The sequence below is a fragment of the Panthera tigris genome, chromosome B2 (assembly GCF_018350195.1).
Source record: "Panthera tigris isolate Pti1 chromosome B2, P.tigris_Pti1_mat1.1, whole genome shotgun sequence".
Classification (NCBI taxonomy): Eukaryota; Metazoa; Chordata; class Mammalia; order Carnivora; family Felidae; genus Panthera; species Panthera tigris.
This window is the reverse complement of record NC_056664.1, coordinates 99672633-99692937: the sequence shown is the minus strand read 5'-3', so window position 1 is coordinate 99692937 and position 20305 is coordinate 99672633. Positions and strand designations below refer to the sequence as shown.

The 20305-nt window shown below is 36.6% G+C and overlaps 1 protein-coding gene and 1 long non-coding RNA gene across 4 annotated transcripts in view; one reads left to right on the top strand and one right to left on the bottom strand.

Moving 5' to 3' along the window:
* The window catches only part of REV3L (REV3 like, DNA directed polymerase zeta catalytic subunit), a 172413-nt gene that overhangs the window by 52391 nt on the left and 99717 nt on the right, over positions 1–20305 (top strand). For all 3 annotated transcript variants that reach the window (XM_042986999.1, XM_042987000.1, XM_042987001.1), the window contains exons 2-5: positions 1704–1893; positions 9519–9593; positions 14423–14583; positions 18483–18579. In XM_042986999.1, coding sequence (XP_042842933.1) covers positions 1704–1893; positions 9519–9593; positions 14423–14583; positions 18483–18579 — 523 coding nt within the window. The remainder of the gene's footprint in view (positions 1–1703; positions 1894–9518; positions 9594–14422; positions 14584–18482; positions 18580–20305) is intronic.
* The window catches only part of LOC102957952, a 41811-nt gene continuing 32353 nt past the window's right edge, over positions 10848–20305 (bottom strand). The window contains exons 4-5 of the long non-coding RNA XR_006217810.1: positions 18469–18545; positions 10848–11084 (exon numbers count right to left, since the gene is read on the bottom strand). This is a non-coding gene — a long non-coding RNA (uncharacterized LOC102957952). The remainder of the gene's footprint in view (positions 11085–18468; positions 18546–20305) is intronic.

Here is a 20305-nt window from a genome sequence, read left to right as displayed (position 1 = left end):
AGTGGTAATGGTTGTAACATTTTTTCATGAGATGTTTAAAAAGCATTCAAGTAGATCATCAGTAAACTATTTAAATATGTTTTTAAATACTCATAATTAGAATTTGATTTTTTTCTATTTGAAGAATTAAAAAAACAGCAATATTTAGGAAATAGTACCATGTTTGAAATGAAACAAAATAGCCAATGAATTTGCTTTTAACTGAAAGGGGTTTTTTTCCATTTCTTTGAGATTAAGCAGCATAACTGCTGCTAAAAATAGAAAGTGGTCTAACAGCAGCGCAATTTGTAATTGTTCAAAAGTGTGAAAGTTGGTAGTTGAAATTCGAATTCCACACTTGTGAGGCTATAGATCTTATTCCATTGTGTGATTGTTCTTTCCAGTTTTGCTATGCTGTATGTAATAACTGTTCCAGATTTATTTGTTAATTCTGTTGTAGCCGTACCTTAAAAATAAGATAAGCTGATGTTATTCACTATAGAAAGTATGAAATACAACAGAATATAGAACTATTTTCTGGGTATTTTATATAATTCATTCTGAATTATAAATAGGAAATAGTAAGCAAACAAATAGTTACTTTCCTACCAAGAAAGAAAAAAAAATCTCAGTGAGGCAGAGTAGGGTAAGGGGTGGGGAAGAAGCCAGGGCTTATGTTGGCAGGGCAGTGCAGGGATAGTGAGTGACAGCCTGAGGAGAAAAATGGATATGTTCTTCCATCACTGCCATTCTCTCTGTTTGAAATAGACAAATGGCATGTACCCAAGGGGAGCTAGGGACAGTGCTCTGAGGATAGGAGCCACTTCTGTACAGCCCTGCCAAATTCATGAGAGTAATGGTGCATCTGTTTTTTGTTGCTGCTGTTGTTACTTAACCTTGTCATGGATACATTACTGTTTCTGTGGCACTTCTTTTGTGGGTTGTTACTCATACTACTTTCTTTATCATGGCTGTGCTGGATTTTCTGTTGGCAACTCAGCACCATTTACCCCTTCTGCACCTTGCCTGATACAGTGGCTTCCTGGGAAGTGTACATGCTTGTTTTTTCACCTCTCATTGTGTCTACCCCTGTCCACCAAATGTGCAGTTTAGATATCCAGAAGTCTATTATAGACAAATGATATGTTTTTGTCTTTTTTGGTTTTGTTTTCTAATAGCAAAATTTCATTTTTACCCCTCCCAAACTCCCCTCCCCACCCTTAATAGCAAAATTCCACATACTGGAACTGCTTTTATCCTCTGAACAGCAAACGTTCAGAGTAGTCTGTCTCAGGAAAGTCTCTGGTTTGAAAACATTTATGCCAAGACAGATATTCATTGATTTATTTAATGAACTTTCAGTGACTTTTTATAAGGTTCATAACACTGTGCTAAGTGGTATTATTATAGGGCAATTCAGTGAAGTATATAAAGCTAGTTAGATTGTGAGGGTAAAATATTCAAACGTTTTTGCCAAAACTATTTAAATCATACTAGAATGCTTATGTTTATAAAATGCTTCTAAATGTTCTGTTGTAAAATGTTAGGTGTAAAATGTAAAAAATAGGTGGCTTTAATTATACGTTAATTTTCTTCAACTGTTAGTTATCCTAGATAAGCTGTGTTGTCATTAGAATGTTTAAATGACTTGCATTCTGTGCTTTGTAATGTTAAAAATTTTAAATGCATCTCAAGACTAAACTTTATAATGTGTTACATTTTAGGTCAGAAGACATGTCTTCATCTACATGGCATCTTTCCTTACCTCTATGTGCCATACGATGGTTATGGACAGCAGCCAGAAAGCTATCTTTCTCAGATGGCATTCAGTATCGACAGAGCACTTAATGTGGCTTTAGGCAATCCATCTTCCACTGCTCAGCACGTGTTCAAAGTGTCATTAGTATCAGGAATGTAAGTATATGTTAACATCTTTTTAAATTTCTTTATGTTTTTAGTACTAAGTAAAAGAAAAGCTATCTGATTTAAAGATACTGTTTATTTTTCTTCTACTTCTGATGGGAGTGGGGTGAATTTTATGTTGTAACTTTAAAAAAATTTTTATTAATGCTTATTTTAGAGAGGTGCAAGCGCACGCACGAATAGTGGAGGGGCAGAGAGAGAGGGAGACAGAGAATCCGAAGCAGGCTCCAGGCTCTTAGCTGTCAGCACAGAGCTCGACATGGGGCTTGAGCTCACAAACTGTGAAATAATGACCTGGGCCAAAGTTGGATGCTTAACTGACTGAGCCACCCAGGCGCCCCTATGCTGTAACATTTTAAAGTAAATTTTTGTTGCAGTGAAAGATAGATGGTTAACAGTGATTTTTGCTTTAACCTTTGCCATTTCTACACTTCTTAGACCTGTAGAAATTCATGTAATTTATTTGTCAAATACTTATTGAGCACCTTCCATGTGCTAGGCTCTGTTCTAGGTGCTTGGGATATATTGGTGAACAAAACAAAGATCCGTGCCACCGTGGAGGTTACATTCTAGTAATGGGAAATAGAAAATAACCAATCGATATAACATGAAATAAATTTATTCCTTTATTATGTGATAGTGCTATAGAATAAAGATGTAGAGCAGGATAAGAAGTTTCAATAGTGTAGGCTAGAGAAATGGACTGGTGGCAGTTTTATATAGGATAATCAGGGAAGGTGTTATTGACAAGGTAAACAGACTTTTGAGCAAAGACTTGAAGGTGAGGGAGTAGGAACAACATGGAGGCCAGGTAGCTAGAATGGAGGGAAAAGAGAGTAGGACAAAATGAGGTTAGGGAGAGATGAATGGATGGAGATTGTGTTGGCCAATGGTTCTTAAAGTATGGTTTCCAGGATCACCAACTTCAGCTTTACCTGGTTTGAAAGCTATGAGAATGCACCTATCAGATCTCCGAATACAAGGAGCATAATTGAACAGTGGCCCCACTATTGCACTGAAATCAATCATTCCATATAAACTGAAGCTGCTTTCCATAAGCTACTTCCAGCCAATGGCTAAGCCTGGGAAGGATACTAGGGCAGGCCTGTTCCTAGGAAGCACTTGAGAACTCTCTGAAAGCCTTCCTGCACTTAGTTTAGAATCACACTGCTAGAATCACACTTCTACATCGGTAGAAGATATTGCTACTGATCTTCCCTCTGTCCCTCTTTCTTTCATTTGGGACCAGATGTTATCTAATTTTGGTGGCTGTCCCAGCCTTTCCTGGGTCCTGCTTCATTTTCTCTCACAGGTGTTTCCCAAATAAATTTCTTGCACATATTGGCATCAACTTCTCAGAGGACTTAGATTAACATACTGGGGAACTTATTTAAAATATATTCTTGGGTCGGGGCACCTGGGTGGCTCAGTCGGTTAAACGTCTGACTTTGGCTCAGGTCAAGATCTCACAGTTTGTGGGTTCAAGCCCCGTGTCGGGCTCTGTGCTGACAGCTCAGAGCCTGGAGCTGTTTTGGATTCTGTGTCTCCCTCTCTCTCTGCCCCTCCCCTGTTCATGCTCTGTCTCTGTCTCAAAAATAAATAAACATTAAAAAAATTAAAAATATATATATATATATTCTTGGGTCCCACCCTAGACCTAATGAATCAGGAACTCTGGTTGTGGGGCCCAGCAATTTGTGTTTTAATAATAAGCCTTTGTAATGATTCTGATGCATACTAAAGTTTTAGAAACACAACATTAGGCTGTTCTGAGGACTCTGGCTTTTACTCTGAGTTTTTTTGCAGGAATTTGAGTAGTCACAATCTAACTTAGACTTGAAAGGATTACTTAAGCAGTTGTGTGAAGGGTAGATCATTGGGGGATAAGGGTAGAAGTAGGGGAGAACATTAGGAGACTTTCATTAATCTGGGTGAGATGAGAAAATACAGTAGCTTGCACTTGGGGAGTAGTGGGAGTACTGAGCCGTGGTCAGCTTCTGGATCTGTTCTGAGAGTTGAGTCTATGAGCTTTGCTGTCTGATTGGATGGAGATTATGACAGGAGTCAAAGATGACTATAAAATTGTGAGTCTGGAAGGTGCAGGTAGAATAATAGGCTGGCAGGAAAGATTTGGAGCTCATACTAGAATGTTTTCAGTTTGATATGTGTATATTTAAATTCATCTTAAATCTGTCTACTTTTTCCACCTTAATCTAGGCTTTCCTCTGGACCACCACAGTATCCTTTTAATTGAATTTCCTTCTATTTTTGTCTTGTTCCAGAGCTGCAAAAGTATTCTTCTTCTTATATAAATTGGATCCTTTTAAAATCATTTAAAATCCTTGAGTGGCTTCATATTGTTCACAGAGTAAATTGAAGCTTCTAACCACAGCCTGTGTGACCTGACCCCTGTTCACTACATTCCATCTAGAAACATGGGTCTTCTTCTTTCAGTTCCTCTGATGTGTTGAGCTCTTTCCCACCTTTGTGCATGCAGTTTGCTTTCCTTGAGTTCTCTACCCTTCTCCAATCTTTCATATCCTTCATTTCTCCAGAGAAGTTTTTTCTGACTTTCCTATGTAAAATAGGTTGGGGCACCTCGGTGGCTCATTCATTTGAGTGTCCAACTTTGGCTCAGGTCCTGATCTCACAGTTCATGAGTTTGAGCCCCGCATCAGGCTCACTGCTGTCAGTGCAAAGCCCGCTTCCCCTGTCCCCCCTCTGTCCCCCCTCTGTCCCCCTTTCTCACTGCCCCTACCCTGCTTGCACTGTCTCTCAAAAACAAATCTAAAAAACATTAAAAAAAATAAGTTGTCATTATAATTACTCTGTATCTCTGTCTATTCTTGTTTCCTTTAGCACAATATAGTTGGCAGTTATTTTAATTTTTTGATTACTTAATTTTTATGTATTTCTCCCACCAGCATGTAAGCGCCATGAGAAAAAGGACCATGTTTGTCTTGTCCATCATTATATCCTTAGCACTTTGTTTTTTAATTTTTTTATTTTTTTATTTTTTTTAAGTCTATTTATTTTTGACAGAGACAGAGTGCGAGCATGAGCTGGGGAGGTGCAGAGAGAGAGGGGGAGACACAGAATCCGAAGCAGGCCCCAGGCCCCAAGCCGTCAGCACAGAGCCCGATGCGAGGCTCGAACTCATGAACTGTGAGATCATGACCTGGGCCGAAGTTGGACACTCAACCGACTGAGCCACCCAGGCACCCCTATCCTTAGCACTTTGTATGGTGTTGGGCACTTAGTAGATATGGCTCAGTAGCTGTTTGGTTGACTAAATGAGATGGAAGTTCACACCTGTCCTATGATAGTAACAATTAGGTTAAAGACAATTATCAGTTTTATATTCCAACTTTTTTTTATGTTTAATAGTTTCTAAGAACTTTCCTATACATACTCTCATTTCAAAGTTGAATCTCCAGGGGCATCTGGGTGGCTCAGTTGGTTAAGCTTCTGACTTCAAATCAGGTTATGAGCTCATGGTTTGTAAGTTCAGGCTGCCTGTCGGGCTTTGTGCTAACAGCTTGCAGCCTGGAGCCTGCTTCAGATTCTGTGTCTCCTTCTGTCTCTGCCCTTCCCCTGCTTACACTGTGTCTCTCTCTCTCTCTCTCAAAAAACAATAAATAAACATTAAAAAAAAATTTCAAAGCTGAATCTTCAAACTGCCTAGTGAATTGAATAATCACCAGTCTTTTTTTTTTTTTTTTTTAATCAAGCTCTGTGCCCAATATGAGGCTTGTACTCATGACCCTAAGATCAAGAGTCACATACTCTACCAACTTGAACCATCCAGGCACTCCAGCCACCAATCTTTCTGTTGTCATATTTTTAAGAGTCTGAGTACCTGGGGTGCCTGGATGGCTCAGTAGGTTAAGCGTCTGACTTCAGCTCAGGTCATGAACTTGCGGTTTGTGAGTTCAAGCCCTACGTCGGGCTCTGTGCTGATAGCTCAGAGCCTGGATCCCACTTCAGATTCTGTCTCCCTCTCTCTCTGTTCCTCCCCCACTCGCACTCTCTCTCTCTCTCAAAAATAAATAAAGAATAAAAAATTAAAAAGTCTGAATACCTGAGGCAAAAGATGAGCTGTTCTTTGGCTGCCATTCTTTCCTCTTACTCTAATTTTTTTCTTAACCTAATTCCCCTTTCCCTTACCATACATTCTAGCTTTGTGATTATTTTAGTCTTTCAGTTTTCCCTACTTTTTTAAGGTAGACAAGGTTGCATCTAGCTACCAAATTAAAATCTGTACAGGTTTGATTCCAGTCTTTTTAGATAATGCATTGTTCTGAGGCCAGGTCAAGAGATAGGATTATGACCTTAGGCTAATTTCTGGAATTCCTTGCCACTTAGCTACCATGATTCTAGAAAATATCCTATAAAGAGATTCTTAATCCATTTGAGTTAATTGAGTTTTTTGCTATCCATTTTCATTTTCCTTCTCACTGCCATATGAAAAAACTAACTCTTAATTATCAGATATAATTTTTTTAAACCTAAAATATCTATTCTCAAACTCTGTTCCATTCTACTTTTTCCCTCTAAAGAGTTTCCCTGTTGAGGAATTCTTGTGGCAGAATTAACTGAAGCCAACAGCAAGAAGTAAGGGTTGCAGGTTAAATTACACAGAAGCAGAAAACTGAATTTGTAGAATTTCCAGGCTATGTTTTGGGTCAGCAGATGTGAAAACAGAATCCTAGATGTACAAAGAATTTTAGAGGTTTGATAGTCTTACCATATTCAGTTTTTGAAATTTATGAGATTCTAATTGTAAAACCCTAAAAGATTCTTGCAAAATCAAAACAAGCAAAGATAACATGGACCACACTGCAGATTTAATTCCCCCCTCCGCCCCCATTTATTTGGCTTAAAATAACTCCTGTCTTCAGATAAATAGCTATATTTACCTACATGAAAAATACCATAGTAGGAGGAATAAATAGTTGAATTTTGCCAGTGAGACAGAATGAGATCATTCATGTAACGTGTCTTTGTTTCACCCCTTCCTTCGTGGGAACAAAAATGGAGTAAATAGCAAACTAGACAGGAAGTGGTTAAGTGTTACTAAGGGAAAAAAAATCAAAGAACGAAGGGTAAGGGATAGGGAGTGATGGTTAGAGAAGACTTTTCTGAGGAAGTGAGTCTAAGTAGAGATGTGATTGAAGATTGAAAGCAAACCATGCCAGGGTTCAGGGCAGGCTTTCGAGGCAGAGTGGCAAGTTACTTGAGTGTAGATCAAGTTAGAGGGGCTAAAATGTTTAGAATGGCTAGAGGAAAACGTGATTGGAGTGAGTAGCAAGGACAAGATAACCTTGTAGGGGCGCCTGGGTGGCTCAGTTGCTTAAGCGTCCAACTTCGGCTCAGGTCATGATCTCACCATTCATGAATTCCAGCTCCACATCGGGCCCTGTGCTGATAGCTCAGAGTCTGGAGCCTACTTCAGATTCTGTGTCTCTGTCTCTCTGTGCCCCTCCCCTCCTTGAATGCTGTCTCTCAAAAATAAACATGAAAAAAAAAAAAAAAAAAGAACCTTTTAGACCTTGGTAAATAGTTGGATTTTTTTTCTCCAATGTTTGTTTATTTTCAAGAGAGAGTGCAAGTAGGTGAGGGGCAGAGAGACAGGGAGACAGATTCCCAAGCAGGCTCTGCTCGGTCAGTGCAGAACCCAATGCAAGGCTCAAAGCCACAAACCATGAGATCATGACCTGAGCCCAAGTCAGACACTTAACTGACTGAGCCACTCAGGCTCCCCTAGTTGGATTTTTTGAAAAATAGAAATTGCTTTACAACAATCATAAAGAAGGCTCTGACTTAAAAGCTTGAAAATAGCTAGGGGGAAAAAAGTTCATACCGCAAATAATGACTGCTACCAGATTACTCCTGTATTTGATGTCAGCTACACTGTCAGACGTGACAGAAATGGGGTCCTAATGAGGGTAAGTTCTACTTAGTGCCCATTAGATAGGGACAGTATTTTTAATTTTTATTGATTTATATATTTTAAACCTTATTTATTTATTTTGAGAGAGATAGAGACAGTGTGAGTCAGGGGCAGAGAGAGAGGGAGACCAAGAATCCCAAGCAGGCTCTGTGCTTCCAGCGAGATCATGACCTGAGCAGAAACCAAGAGTTGGATGCTTATTAACCAGCTAAGCCACCCAGACACCATGGGAGAGTTTTTTTTGTAAATGAAAAGTGAATAGGTTTATCTACCTAAAGATTTCACCAACCACTTATTTACAACTAAACTCTAGGGAGATACAAAACTTTTTTGCATGCAAATTCATACCTGTTTATATATTATTTCTCACTACATCATCTTTGAAAGTGACAGTCTGGGAGTACCTGGCTGGCTCAGTTGGTAGAACGTGTGACTCTCAATATCAGGGTCATGAGTTCAAACTCCCATGTTGGGCATAGAGCTTACTTTATGTTTTTTGTTTTGTTTTGTTTTTAAGTTTGTTTATTTATTTATTTTGAGAGAGAGAGAGAGGCAGAGAGAAAATCCCAAGCAGGCTCGGTGCTGTCAGCTCAAAGCCCAACATAGTAGGGCTCAATCCCATGAACCATGATCATCACCTGAGCCAAGAGTCGGATGCTTAACCAACTGAGCCACCTAGGTGCCCCAGAGCTTACTTTAATACATAAATAAATAGGGGTACCTAGCTGGCTCAGTCCGTAGAACATGCGACTCTTGATCTCAGGGTTGTTAGTTGAAGCCCCATGATGGGCATGGAGCCTACTTTAAAAAAAAAAAAAATGAAAATGGTAGTCTGTATATCAGAGGTACTGGTGTAGTTTCAAATCCTCCTAAAATGATGTAACATGATATTCCAGCTTATTTCGTCTTGCTCTGAACACTTGTTTCTCTGCCGTGTAGATTTTTGCTTCTTCCTTTCCCCATTCTAGCTGATGCCCTAGAGAAAAAGCCAGCCTCAACATAATTAGGGTCCTTAAGTAAGGTCATGGTCTTCTTAATCTCTTACGTTCCTGTCTACACAGTTTTCATGGGCTTCATTTGACTTGCATGAGTGTTTTATACAAACACAAACACACACACACACGTACATATATATATATAATAGGCAAATTGTCTCTGCTTAGTGAATTTGTAAAATTAATAATAAGCGGACAAGCAAAGTGACATGAGTGCTGTTAATTAAAGGACTTTGTTAATGAAGAGCTTTAACGTTTGACAGAAAATCAGAAATGGGTGAAGGTGCTTGAAAGGTCTCGGGTTTTCTCATACATGTTCAGAGTATAGAGAAAAAAAGTCATTTTTTAACAGTCATTATGATTGAAATTAAGGTGTAAACAGTTTTGCACTCCTTTTTGTCCCTAGTTTTTTGAAAGTGGTATTTTTTTTTTTTTGAAAGTGGTATTTTTAAAAGAAGTAACCAGATTGCAATATTTTATATGTTAATCTGTGGTCAGTTTAATTGAAAGGTTTTGGAGCAGTTTTTGTTTGTTTTTTGAGGTTTTGGGTAATATTAAATATAAATAAGGCTGAATTAGGCTAGCTGAGTCTAATTAGAGCAATAAGTTGCATTACTTCATCTCTGAATGATAAAAATAATTTGAAATATCTTTTTCTTTTATTTCAGGCCTTTTTATGGTTATCATGAGAAGGAAAGACACTTTATGAAGATCTATCTTTACAATCCAGCAATGGTGAAAAGGTACAAAGATAAAATATGAATAGCTATCACTTAAGTATTTTAATAATAAAAAATAAAAATCTAGAAGAAAGGACTGTTTCATATGTAGCATTATTAAAGAAAGGGACCATAATATGTGTATTTATGTGCAAAGAGAGATCCATGGCTTGGCCTCTGGGAAGGATGTTTTAAGAGTGAAGGAACCTTGCTTTTTATAGTCCCTAACTGCTGCTTTTTTGTTTTAGATTTAGAGAGCTTGTAGAAGTAGATAAGGAGAGATGATGGCTGCCTTGTAGGATCTTAGTGCTCTACTAGCCAGACCAATGTTCAGTACCAGGAGAAATCTACTCTTCAGTTTTAAAGCAAAAAGAATTGTATGAGAGGCCAGAGTGTAAGGGCTTCTGAGATCTCAGAATCCTGTTGACTCTTTATTAATGCTGGTGAAATTTTATATCCCAGATTTTTTGTTTGTTTTGTCTCTGGTTGCTTTTTGTTTTTGTGTTTTTGTTTTTGTTTTTCTTCTCTCAGTAAGTCTGTCTGTCTGTATCTTATTCTGTCAGTCATCCTGGAGTCTAAGTTCCTGATGGCAAGAAGGGCACATACAGAGAAGACTTCATTCGTTCTCTAGGGCTCAAAACAAGGGTTTTCAGTCTGTGTGGTGACAAGCTAGGGTAGAAGTGTTCTTGGATAAATGCTGAGTGTTTTTTCAGAAGATCTTCTCTGTTAGTTAAGTACTAGGTTTCAAAAGGTAACCTTTTGGTAAGACACAAATTCAATACTTCCCAGAGTGAATTTGGGCAAGAAGAGGAGCAACTATCCAGGATATGAGGTTTACCCTGAGTTAGGCCAACTGAGTGCTTCACTGAATCACTGCCCTAATTAATCCCTATGGTTATTCCCTTCTCCAAGTAACCAGTGAAAACTAGTTTTCTCTGTAATGTGCCCCTACCCTTATCCCAAACAGCTTCTGTTAGGTAGGGTACCAAAACCATTTTCCAGGATAGGCACTTAGAGACAATGATGTTTCTTGTACCACTTCCCTTTGGTCACACTTTCTCATATCCATGGAGTCCAGAAGAGTCCCTGTGAATTCTTAACCCTCTTTCTCATACACAGTGGTAGGAGAGTACACCTTAGTCATCCCAAGTCCATGCTAGAGAGGGAACCTTGAATAAAATTTGCATACATCTTTTATAAATAGCCTACAAACTGTTTTTGAGAGAAAATATGTAAATATAATCCGTTTTTCTTCCTTGTGACTATAGCAATCAAATATTTATTAAATTATTTCCAGTAAGTTTGCTTTAAATTACATAGTTTATCTCAGTCCTTATCTGAAATTCCTTGATTTATTGAGAGATACATTCATTTATTTATTCATTTCAAAATAAATATTTGTAAAATACCTACATTATTTAACGCACTATGGAATTTGCTGTAAACAGTGATAAAGTTTGCTTGGTTCCTGCCCTCAGGGATCTTCTAGCATATCAGAACATACAGACAGTAAACCTGTAACCCAAATATATAACAAAAAATTGTAATATATACTATTAAGAAAAAGGATTCTATGAAATAAAATACCTTCTCCCTTTTTAGTTATTTTTTTATAATACCTTTATACATGAATCATTTGCATTATAGTATTAAACTAATACATAATGTAATAGTTAAGATTGTAGATTCTGAAACCAGATTGCCTGTATTCAAAATCTGGCTCTGCCATAACCAGCTGGGAGACTTTAAGCAAGTTATCTAATCTCTCTGTGACTTACCTTCCTCATCTGTAAATAGGATTGATGTTAGTGCATACTGTTTTCTTGAGTGAAAGTGCTAATATCTATAAATCACTCAGAGCAGTGCCAGGCACATTATAAGTGCTGTGTAAATGTTGGCTGTAGTATGTATGTAAAACGTTAAACTACAACGTACTCTTACCCTCATTCATAACCCTTTTCCCTAGAGGCAATAATTTTTAAGAGTTTGGTGTAAGTCCTTATATTTTTCGTAAATATATATGTACATATATACACATATCCTCTTTTTAAATTTTCCATATAAAATTGGTATCATGCTAGAATGTAAGTCCACATTTTTTTTCTGCTCTGTTTGCTGCTTAGTCCTCAGTGTTTAGAATAGTATCTGGCACATAATGGTCAATAACTGTTTGTGGAATGAATGAATGAATACTATAACGTATCATTTGGAGACTGGCCTCTTGATTTCTCTACTTGGCCATCTCCTATGAGCTTTACTTCCATTCTTCTTGAACTACCTACTCTCACCACACTCTAGAACTTGTCCTACCTCTGAGATTTTAAATGCAAACGTCTTGGCTTCTGACTGTAATCTTCTTTTTTTTTTTTTAATAAATTTTTGAGATATAATTTATCTACCACAAAATTCACACATTTTAAGTATACACAATTCAGTGATTTTTAGTAAATTTACAGAGTTGTTTACTTACGCACTATGATTCAGTTTTAAAACCTTTTCATGGCTCCAATAAGATCCTCTGTCTTTTTTTTTTTTTTTTAATCTTTTCAACTTTGTCCCTGAGTTACTCCTACTCTACCTGTTTTTAGGTTTTAAATTCTCTAGCTTCAGTACTACTGTCCCATTTTGTAGCCTTCTGCTGCAATTAATTTTTTTCCTTTCCATCTTAGATTCTATATCTTCCCAGCTCCTTTCTGCCAGGTGAAACCATCAATTCTGGGTTAATCCATTTATTTACTCTCTTTGTCTGCTAAACTGGCTTCTGAGTACTGTAGGATACAAAACAAAACAAAAACAAAAAAATCACAACAGAATGGTGCCACTGTGAATTCAAGGTCTTCAATTTCACCTGGGCCCTTCCCTGCCCTGCCTTTTTTCTGCTTTTCTCTAATTATCTTACCATTCTCTACCCTCTTTACTCAAATGTTAACCAAGCCTGTCCCAAGGCTTTGCCTCCTACTTCATAGAGAAAATAGAACTCATCAGTCTAGCAAAGTGGTTGTCAAAGTGTGCACTGAGGAGTCCTGAGACCCTTTCAGAGGATGTGCATGGTCAAAATCATTGACCTCCATGTTGTTAAACTTAGTTAACACCTTTTTGTCCTTACCTTTTGAACTTGTGTCATTGTTTATAGTGCCTTAAAATAAGCCCAAGTGTTAAGTTTCTTTGATATAAACTTCCTCTGATTTTCCTCATACCATCTGATCATTCGTATTTATGTCATTTTGTTCCTCTTTGAACATCTGCAGCTGTTCTTGGGGTTGTGTCTTAGGCTTTCATCTTTTCTCTCTGTACTTCCTCCTCACTGTACAGTCTTATCTACTCTCTTGGTTTGTTTTGCCTTTTTTCTTTGTTGATCTTCATGCATTTGACTTCCAGGTATATATCAATAGCCTAAATTTTCTCCAGAGCTCTGGATTAATGGTATCATAGTTTTGTAGTGAGGATTACTTGAGAGTAAGCGTTTAAAACACCTAACACAGGGATGCCTGGGTGGCTCAGTCGGTTAAGCGTCCGACTTCAACTCAGGTCACAATCTCGCGGTCCGTGAGTTCAAGCCCCACGTCAGGCTCTGGGCTGATGGCTCAGAGCCTGGAGCCTGCTTCTGATTCTGTGTCTCTCTCTCTCTCTCTCTCTCTCCCCCTCCCCCGTTCATGCCCTGTCTCTCTCTGTCTCAAAAATAAATAAACGTTAAAAAAAAAATTTAAAAAATAAATAAAACACCTAACACTGTGTCCAGTACATAATGCTTAAATAAATATATAATGCTATGTATGTAAATAAAATTATTCTTATCTTCATCTTCATTGTCATTTGTCATTATTTTCATGGAAATATACCTTAATACCTTACTATACCTAAACCCCAGTATGTCTAAAACTGAGTTTATCCTTATTCCTCCTCCAAAAAATTCTGCAAAGAAACATGTTTCCTTCCAGTCCTTTCTCTTCCAATAAATGTGGCACCACCAAGAAATCAAGGCATCATCTTCAACTCCTCTATTCTGCCACACCCTCCACATCTAGTTAGTCATCAAGGCTTGACCATTTTATTCTTTGTATGTATCCTGAATCAACACATTGCCCTAATCTTTGTTAAAGCCACCATCATTTTAGTTTTCCACAGTAGCCTTCTCACTTGTATCTTTAGTACTGTGCGTTCTCTAGGTAACTTGGTCATTTCTCTTTTTCACTCTTCGGAAGCAAATTCTGCTATTTCTTGAGATGTCTTAGTAATCTGTGCATGATTTGACTTTTCATTACCTCTCTAGCCCATCCCCTCCATAGACACACTCACCACAGCTTCTGTCACTAAGCCACACTCAGTGGTTTCAGTTCTCAAATAAGCCACATTTTCTTATGACCCTTTACATGTGTAATTTAATTTGTGTGAAATACTCTTCCCTTTCTTCACAGAAGTATCTTTAATTCATTAGTCTCTTGCTCAGAGACTTCAGGAAGCCTTTTCAGAAATAACCTCTATACCTTTATCTTATTAATATCCCTTCTGAATGTTTCATGTACTTCAATTCTTTTCTCAGTTTTTAAAAGGAAAAGCTCATATTTTAAAAACTTCTGACATTTTTGTTTTTTAATATAGTTAGTATTAAGTTGGTTTTAGGAGTCAAAATATTCTTCATCCAAGATTTTTGTCATGTTCTTTCAGAGTGTGCAGCTGACTTTAAAACTTGACTTAAACTTGTAATTTCTAACAAAATATAAATTTCCAGTAAAATTTAAATAAAAAATTTGTGTGCTAATGTGTTTCATTCTCTATAGTAGTGTAATTATTGTTGCACTTAACATTTTAGGAACCATAATTTTAGAATGCAACTTTTTTTTTTTCTAATTTAGGATATGTGAACTTTTGCAAAGTGGAGCCATAATGAATAAATTTTACCAGCCTCATGAAGCGCATATTCCCTACCTCCTACAGCTGTTCATTGACTACAATCTCTATGGAATGAATTTAATAAATCTGGCTGCTGTCAAGTTCCGAAAAGCAAGAAGGAAAAGTAAGGTTAATTTCTCAAGTTCAAATTAAAGTTTGAGACAAGTGTTAATGTAATTAATGATTTATAAAATAACATATACTTAGAAAATAACTACTGGGTGGATAAAGAATAAAAAAGAAATATGCAGAATGGTATTAGGTTTTATCAGGAAAAGGAATCTCAAAAGAAAATTTTTTGGTAATTGATTGAAGTAGAATTCACATACCATACATCTCACTCATTGAAAATGGACAATTCATTGGCTTAGTATGTTCACACAGTTGTACAACCATCACCACAATCAAATTTAGAACATTTCCAGCACCTCTAAAAGAAAGCCTGTAGTCTTTACTACTATGTTTTACTGGGAAAAAACATTTTTAGATTACATATCTGATAAATTACATGTATCTAGAACATACAAAGAACTCTTTCTTAATAGTAAGAAAGCAAAAACCCAATTAAAAATGGCCAAGGGGCGCTTGGGTGGCTCAGTCAGTTGAGCATCCAACTCTTGATTTCAGCTCAGGTCATGATCCCAGTGTCGTGGAATTGAGCTCCATGTCAGGCTCCATGTTCAACTTGGAGCCTGCTTAAGATAGTCTCTCTCTTGTGCTCTCTCTCATTCCCCCCCCCCCGTCCCTCCCCAACTGCCCCCTCTCCTTCTCTCTCTAAAATTAATTTAATTTAATTTAATTTAAAAATGGCCAAAAGACCTGGACAGATACTTTAGCAAAAAAGATGTAAGGATGGCAAACACATGAAAAGATGATTGTTAACATTATGTATCATTAGGGAAATGCAAATTGACACCACAAAGAGCTTCCACTACATACCTATTAGAATGGCTAAAATCTAAAAACTAGCAATACATGCTGGTAAGGATGTGGAAGGAGAGCAAGTTTCCTTCTTTGCTGGTGGGAATGCAAAATAGTGCAATCACTGGAATACAGTTTGGCAGTTTCTTATAGTGTTAAACATAGACTTATTAAACATAACATTATAAACATAAACATTCCTTCTCATTTATCCAAGTGATTTAAAAGTTGTATCTGCCCAAGAACCTGTATGCAAATGTTTATAGCAGCTTTATTCATAATTGCTAAAGGTCTAAAGTAACCAAGATGTCCACTTTGTTGTGGACAATGGATAAACTGTGGGCAGTGGATAAACTGTGATGTAACCATACAGTGGAATACTATTTATCAATAAAAAGCATCAAGCTATTGATTCACACAACATTGGTGAGTCTTTAATGCATTTTACTAAGTGAAGGAAGCCTGACACAAAGGGCTACTAATTGTATGATTCCATTCATACAACATTCTGGAAAAGACAAAATGATAGAAATGGAAAGCATATTAATGGTTTCCAGGGATTGGAGGAGAAGGGAGTATTAACTACAGAGCAAATGTACAGAGGAACTTTTAGGGTGAAGGAAGGAATATAGACTGGCATGGGTCTATATATTTATCAAACGCATAGAACTATACCTTCCTTAACCAAATGTTGAAGGTTAACATCCCCAGTGGTGTCCTATATATTGTGTACCCCTCAGATGATGTGATGAGGAGGATACTTCCTCTCTGTGATATTCTTTCAAAAACCCATGACCATAGTCTAATGATGAGAAAAACATCAGACAAACTCAGATGGGAGTGAGGAGACATTCTACAGGTTACCTCTCAAGGCCATGAAAAACAAGGAAAGACTGAGAAATAGACCAGAGGAGACCTAGGGAGACATGATAACTAAATGCAATGTGGTGTCCTAGATTGGATCCTGAAACAAAGCAGACAACAGTGGAAAAACTGGTGAAAGTCAAATATAATGTCTAGTCTAGTTAAATATTAATGTACCGGTGTCAGTTTCTTTATTTTGATATAGGTACTGTGGTAATGTAAAATGCTAACAGTAGGAAAGACCTGGTAAACAATGTATGGAAACTCATACTATCCTTGCAATTTTTCTGTAAATGTAAAATTATTCCAAAATAAAAAGGTTAATGGGAGAAAAAAAGAATATAACAGGTTGGTTATCAGTATCAAATATAGATGAGAGTTCAAGTAGGATTGAGGATTGGAAAAGATTATAGACCGTGAACAGTAGGCGTTTATAGGAAAAGGAAGTAATTTTCATGAAAGTTTGTTTTCAGTAGGTAAAAAGTGTGAGAAAAATTTGAATTCTCAAATATATGTAAGACATTTATTTCAGTTACTGAAGTTAGATGAGTATTAGAATGTTAATTGGAAGGAATTTTTTTCAAAATATGGAAAATTTTTACAACGCAGAAATACATGAAATTTAGTTGGGGGAAATTAAAAGGAAAATTGCTGTGAGTATGATGAAATAAAATTTATATCTTAATTCATTATGCTAAATAGCCCTCAGGTTTTTGTTTGCTTTATTTTGCTTGTTTTGTATAAAAGATTATAGTGAAATCACGGGAAGAATAAGTGAATCACTTTTTGTATTTCATGTTTCTCAGACACCATTAAACTGACAGTAAACTTCTTATTAAAACTTAATTCCTACATATTACATGTATATATGCATAATTCAACATTTTTATCTTATAAGACAAGTTATCCTAGTACATAATGTAGTCTTACTTTTGAAAATGGAGTAAATTCAAAAGTGAAAAAGATGTAGAAATTTTAATAGTATATATGCATATACAATTTTTCTCTCAGTACTTCAGTTATATGATCATGTGTCAGATGAACTGGAAATGGTGCTAATTACTACAGTTGTTAAGGTGAAGTATGTAAAGTAAATAGAGTATTTTGAGCACATAGAGGCATTTTATATTTTTTACCATCCATAGTTGAAAAATTATAATAATATATATATTTAAATTAGGGAGTTTCCCTGTTCTTTAGGGAAATATGCTAAAACAACGCATAAGAAGTGTAGGTAAGGTATGAATTTTTTATGATGTTATCAGTAACTCTGAATCAGTAAACTTGTATAGACTCTTTATTCACATAAATTTATTAGAAAATAATATTTATGGTAATGTACAACTCTACAAAGTAATTTCATATTAATGCCCTAGCCACCTAATAGCAAAGCCTTTAAAAACTTCTGAAGATCTGTAGAATCAGTTTCATGTTTTGGCATATGTTTTGCTGAAATAGCAAAGATGGTAATACCTAATCTCAGTCTTAATTACACCATTTTGTGATCAAGCTAAACAAATAAGAAAAAGTATTAAATTTAGGTGGATTAGAAAATTGCAAATTTAGTGTCTTTCTCAATGGTAGGATTCTTTCTATGCTACTCATTTATGCTTTCTCTTAGAATTTAAATTCCCACAAGAGATCGCAAAACAGTTGCTAAAATTTAGAGAATACTTTCAAAGCATGACCCCAGGACTCAGTTCCTGAAACTTAGACAACTAAGCAAACGTGCATTGTCCCCTTCTACTGGTGGTCAAATTGTATTTGCATTTCCACTCACTGTTAACTGCCATCACTTCTGGAATGCGTTGCATATTTTCTCTTTGTTCAAGGATTAGTATTAAAGTATGTTTTGAATTTTATCTGGAATTTGAATTCCATTAGAATTTTAGTTTAGACTCATACAGAATACCCTAGGAATTTAAAGTCTATAAACAATCTTAACTCTTCATGATTTTCAAAATGAGATTTTAATCCTACCACAATAGCACATTTAAATGTATCATACTAGTATGTAAGCATTGTAGCTGTTTCTCTTTCATATCGATATTAGAAATACTTTCTTCCCCTTTTACTTTAGAGCCACTATTCTCAACTGTACATATGTGTTCCTGTGTGTGTATGAATTTTAAGGACACAATTGTAGGAACTAGTCATGTTTATATATTATTTTACTTAAAGGGTATTTATATGCAAGTTAAAAGTAGAACTTATCTTCTTTTACCTTTCTGTTCCTAGGTGATTCGATGCGTACAACTGGATCTTGCAAGGATCAGCTACCAGGAAATTCTCTTACTGGTACTTTATTTCGGTGGGAAGAAGATGAAATACCAAGGTTAGTTAATGTTGTAAAGGGAAAAAAACCTATTTGTGTATATCCTACTGTATTCAAAACTCAGTGGTTATTACAATTTAATTTTAATCTTCATTTTTTTAATCGATAAGCTTGTCAGAGAAGCACATCTCAACATTAGTGTATTACATGGAATCACAGATCACAGATTTTATTTTTATTTTATGTTTTTTTCTTTTTATTTTCTTTTTTATTTTTTTAAACTTACATCCAAATTGTTAGCATATAGTAAAACAGTGGTTTCAGTAGATTTCTTAGTGCCCCTTACCCACTTAGCCCATCTCCCCCTCCCACAACCCTTCCTATAACCCTCAGTTTGTTCTCCATATTTATGAGTCTCTTTTGTTTTGCCCCCCTCCTTGTTTTTATATTATTTTTGTTTCCCTTCCCTCTTATGTTCATCTGTTTTGTCTCAAATTCCTCATATGAGTGAAGTTGTATGATTTTTGTCTTTCTCTGACTAATTTCACTTAGCATAATACCTTTCAGTTCCATCCATATAGTTGCGAATGGCAAGATGTCGTTCTTTTTGATTGCCGAGTAATACTCCATTGTGTGTGTGTGTGTGTGTGTGTGTGTGTGTGTGTGTGTGTGTGTGTGTGTGTGTGTACCACATCTTTATCCATTCATCCATTGATGGACATTTGGGTTCTTTGCACACTTTGGCTATTGTTGATAGTGCTGCTATAAACATGGGGGTGCATGTGTCCCTTTGAAACAGCACACCTGTATCCCGTGGCTAAATGCCTAGAAGTGCAATTGCTGGGTCATAGGGTAGTTCTATTTTTAGTTTTTTGAGGAACCTCCATTCTGTTTTCCGGAGTGGCTGCACCAGCTTGCATTCCCATACTTTTATTTTTTTTATATTAAATATAATTTATTGTCAAATTGGTTTCCATACAACACCCAGTGCTCATCCCAACAGGTGCCCTCCTCAATGCCCATCACCAGCTTTCCCCTCTCCCCCACCCCCCATCAACCCTCAGTTCGTCCCTCAGTATTTAAGAGACTCTTATCGTTTGCCTCCCTCCCTCTCTATAACTTTTTTTTTCCCCTTTCCTTTCCCCCATGGTCTTCTGTTAAATTTCTCAGTGGAATCAGATTTTAAACACTGACCTTGAAAATAGGATGAAAATGGGCCTAGTTATTACCTAATTAATAAAAGTAATTGGGTATAAATTTTTATACTTCTTTCCAACATATGTCTTCATTATGCATTCTGAATTGATATGCTATGACTTGTCAAATAAAAATCACATGATAAAATAACAATTTAAAATCTAAGAAGCAAATATTTTTGAAAAAATAACCCCCAAATTTCTAAATGTTTTTATGGAAAAAAGTGGGTTGACATACTACTGTATATGAATAAGTAATTTGCCATTTTTTTTAATGTTTATTCATTTATTTTGAGAGAGAGTCTACACGGGGAGTGGCAGAGAGAGAATCCCATGCAGGTTCCATGCTGTTAGCCTGATGCGGGGCACTGTGCTGTCAGCGCAGAGTCTGATACAGAAGTTAAGAAAGAATCTCATCAAGGGCACCCGAATGGCTCAGTCGGTTAAAACGTCCAACTTCAGCTTAGATCATGATCTTGTGGCTCCTTAGTCCAAGCCCCACATTGGGCTCTGTGCTGACAGCCTTAGAGCCTGGAGCCTGCTTCGGATTCTGTGTCTCCCTCTCTCTCTGCGCCTCCCCTGCACGTGCG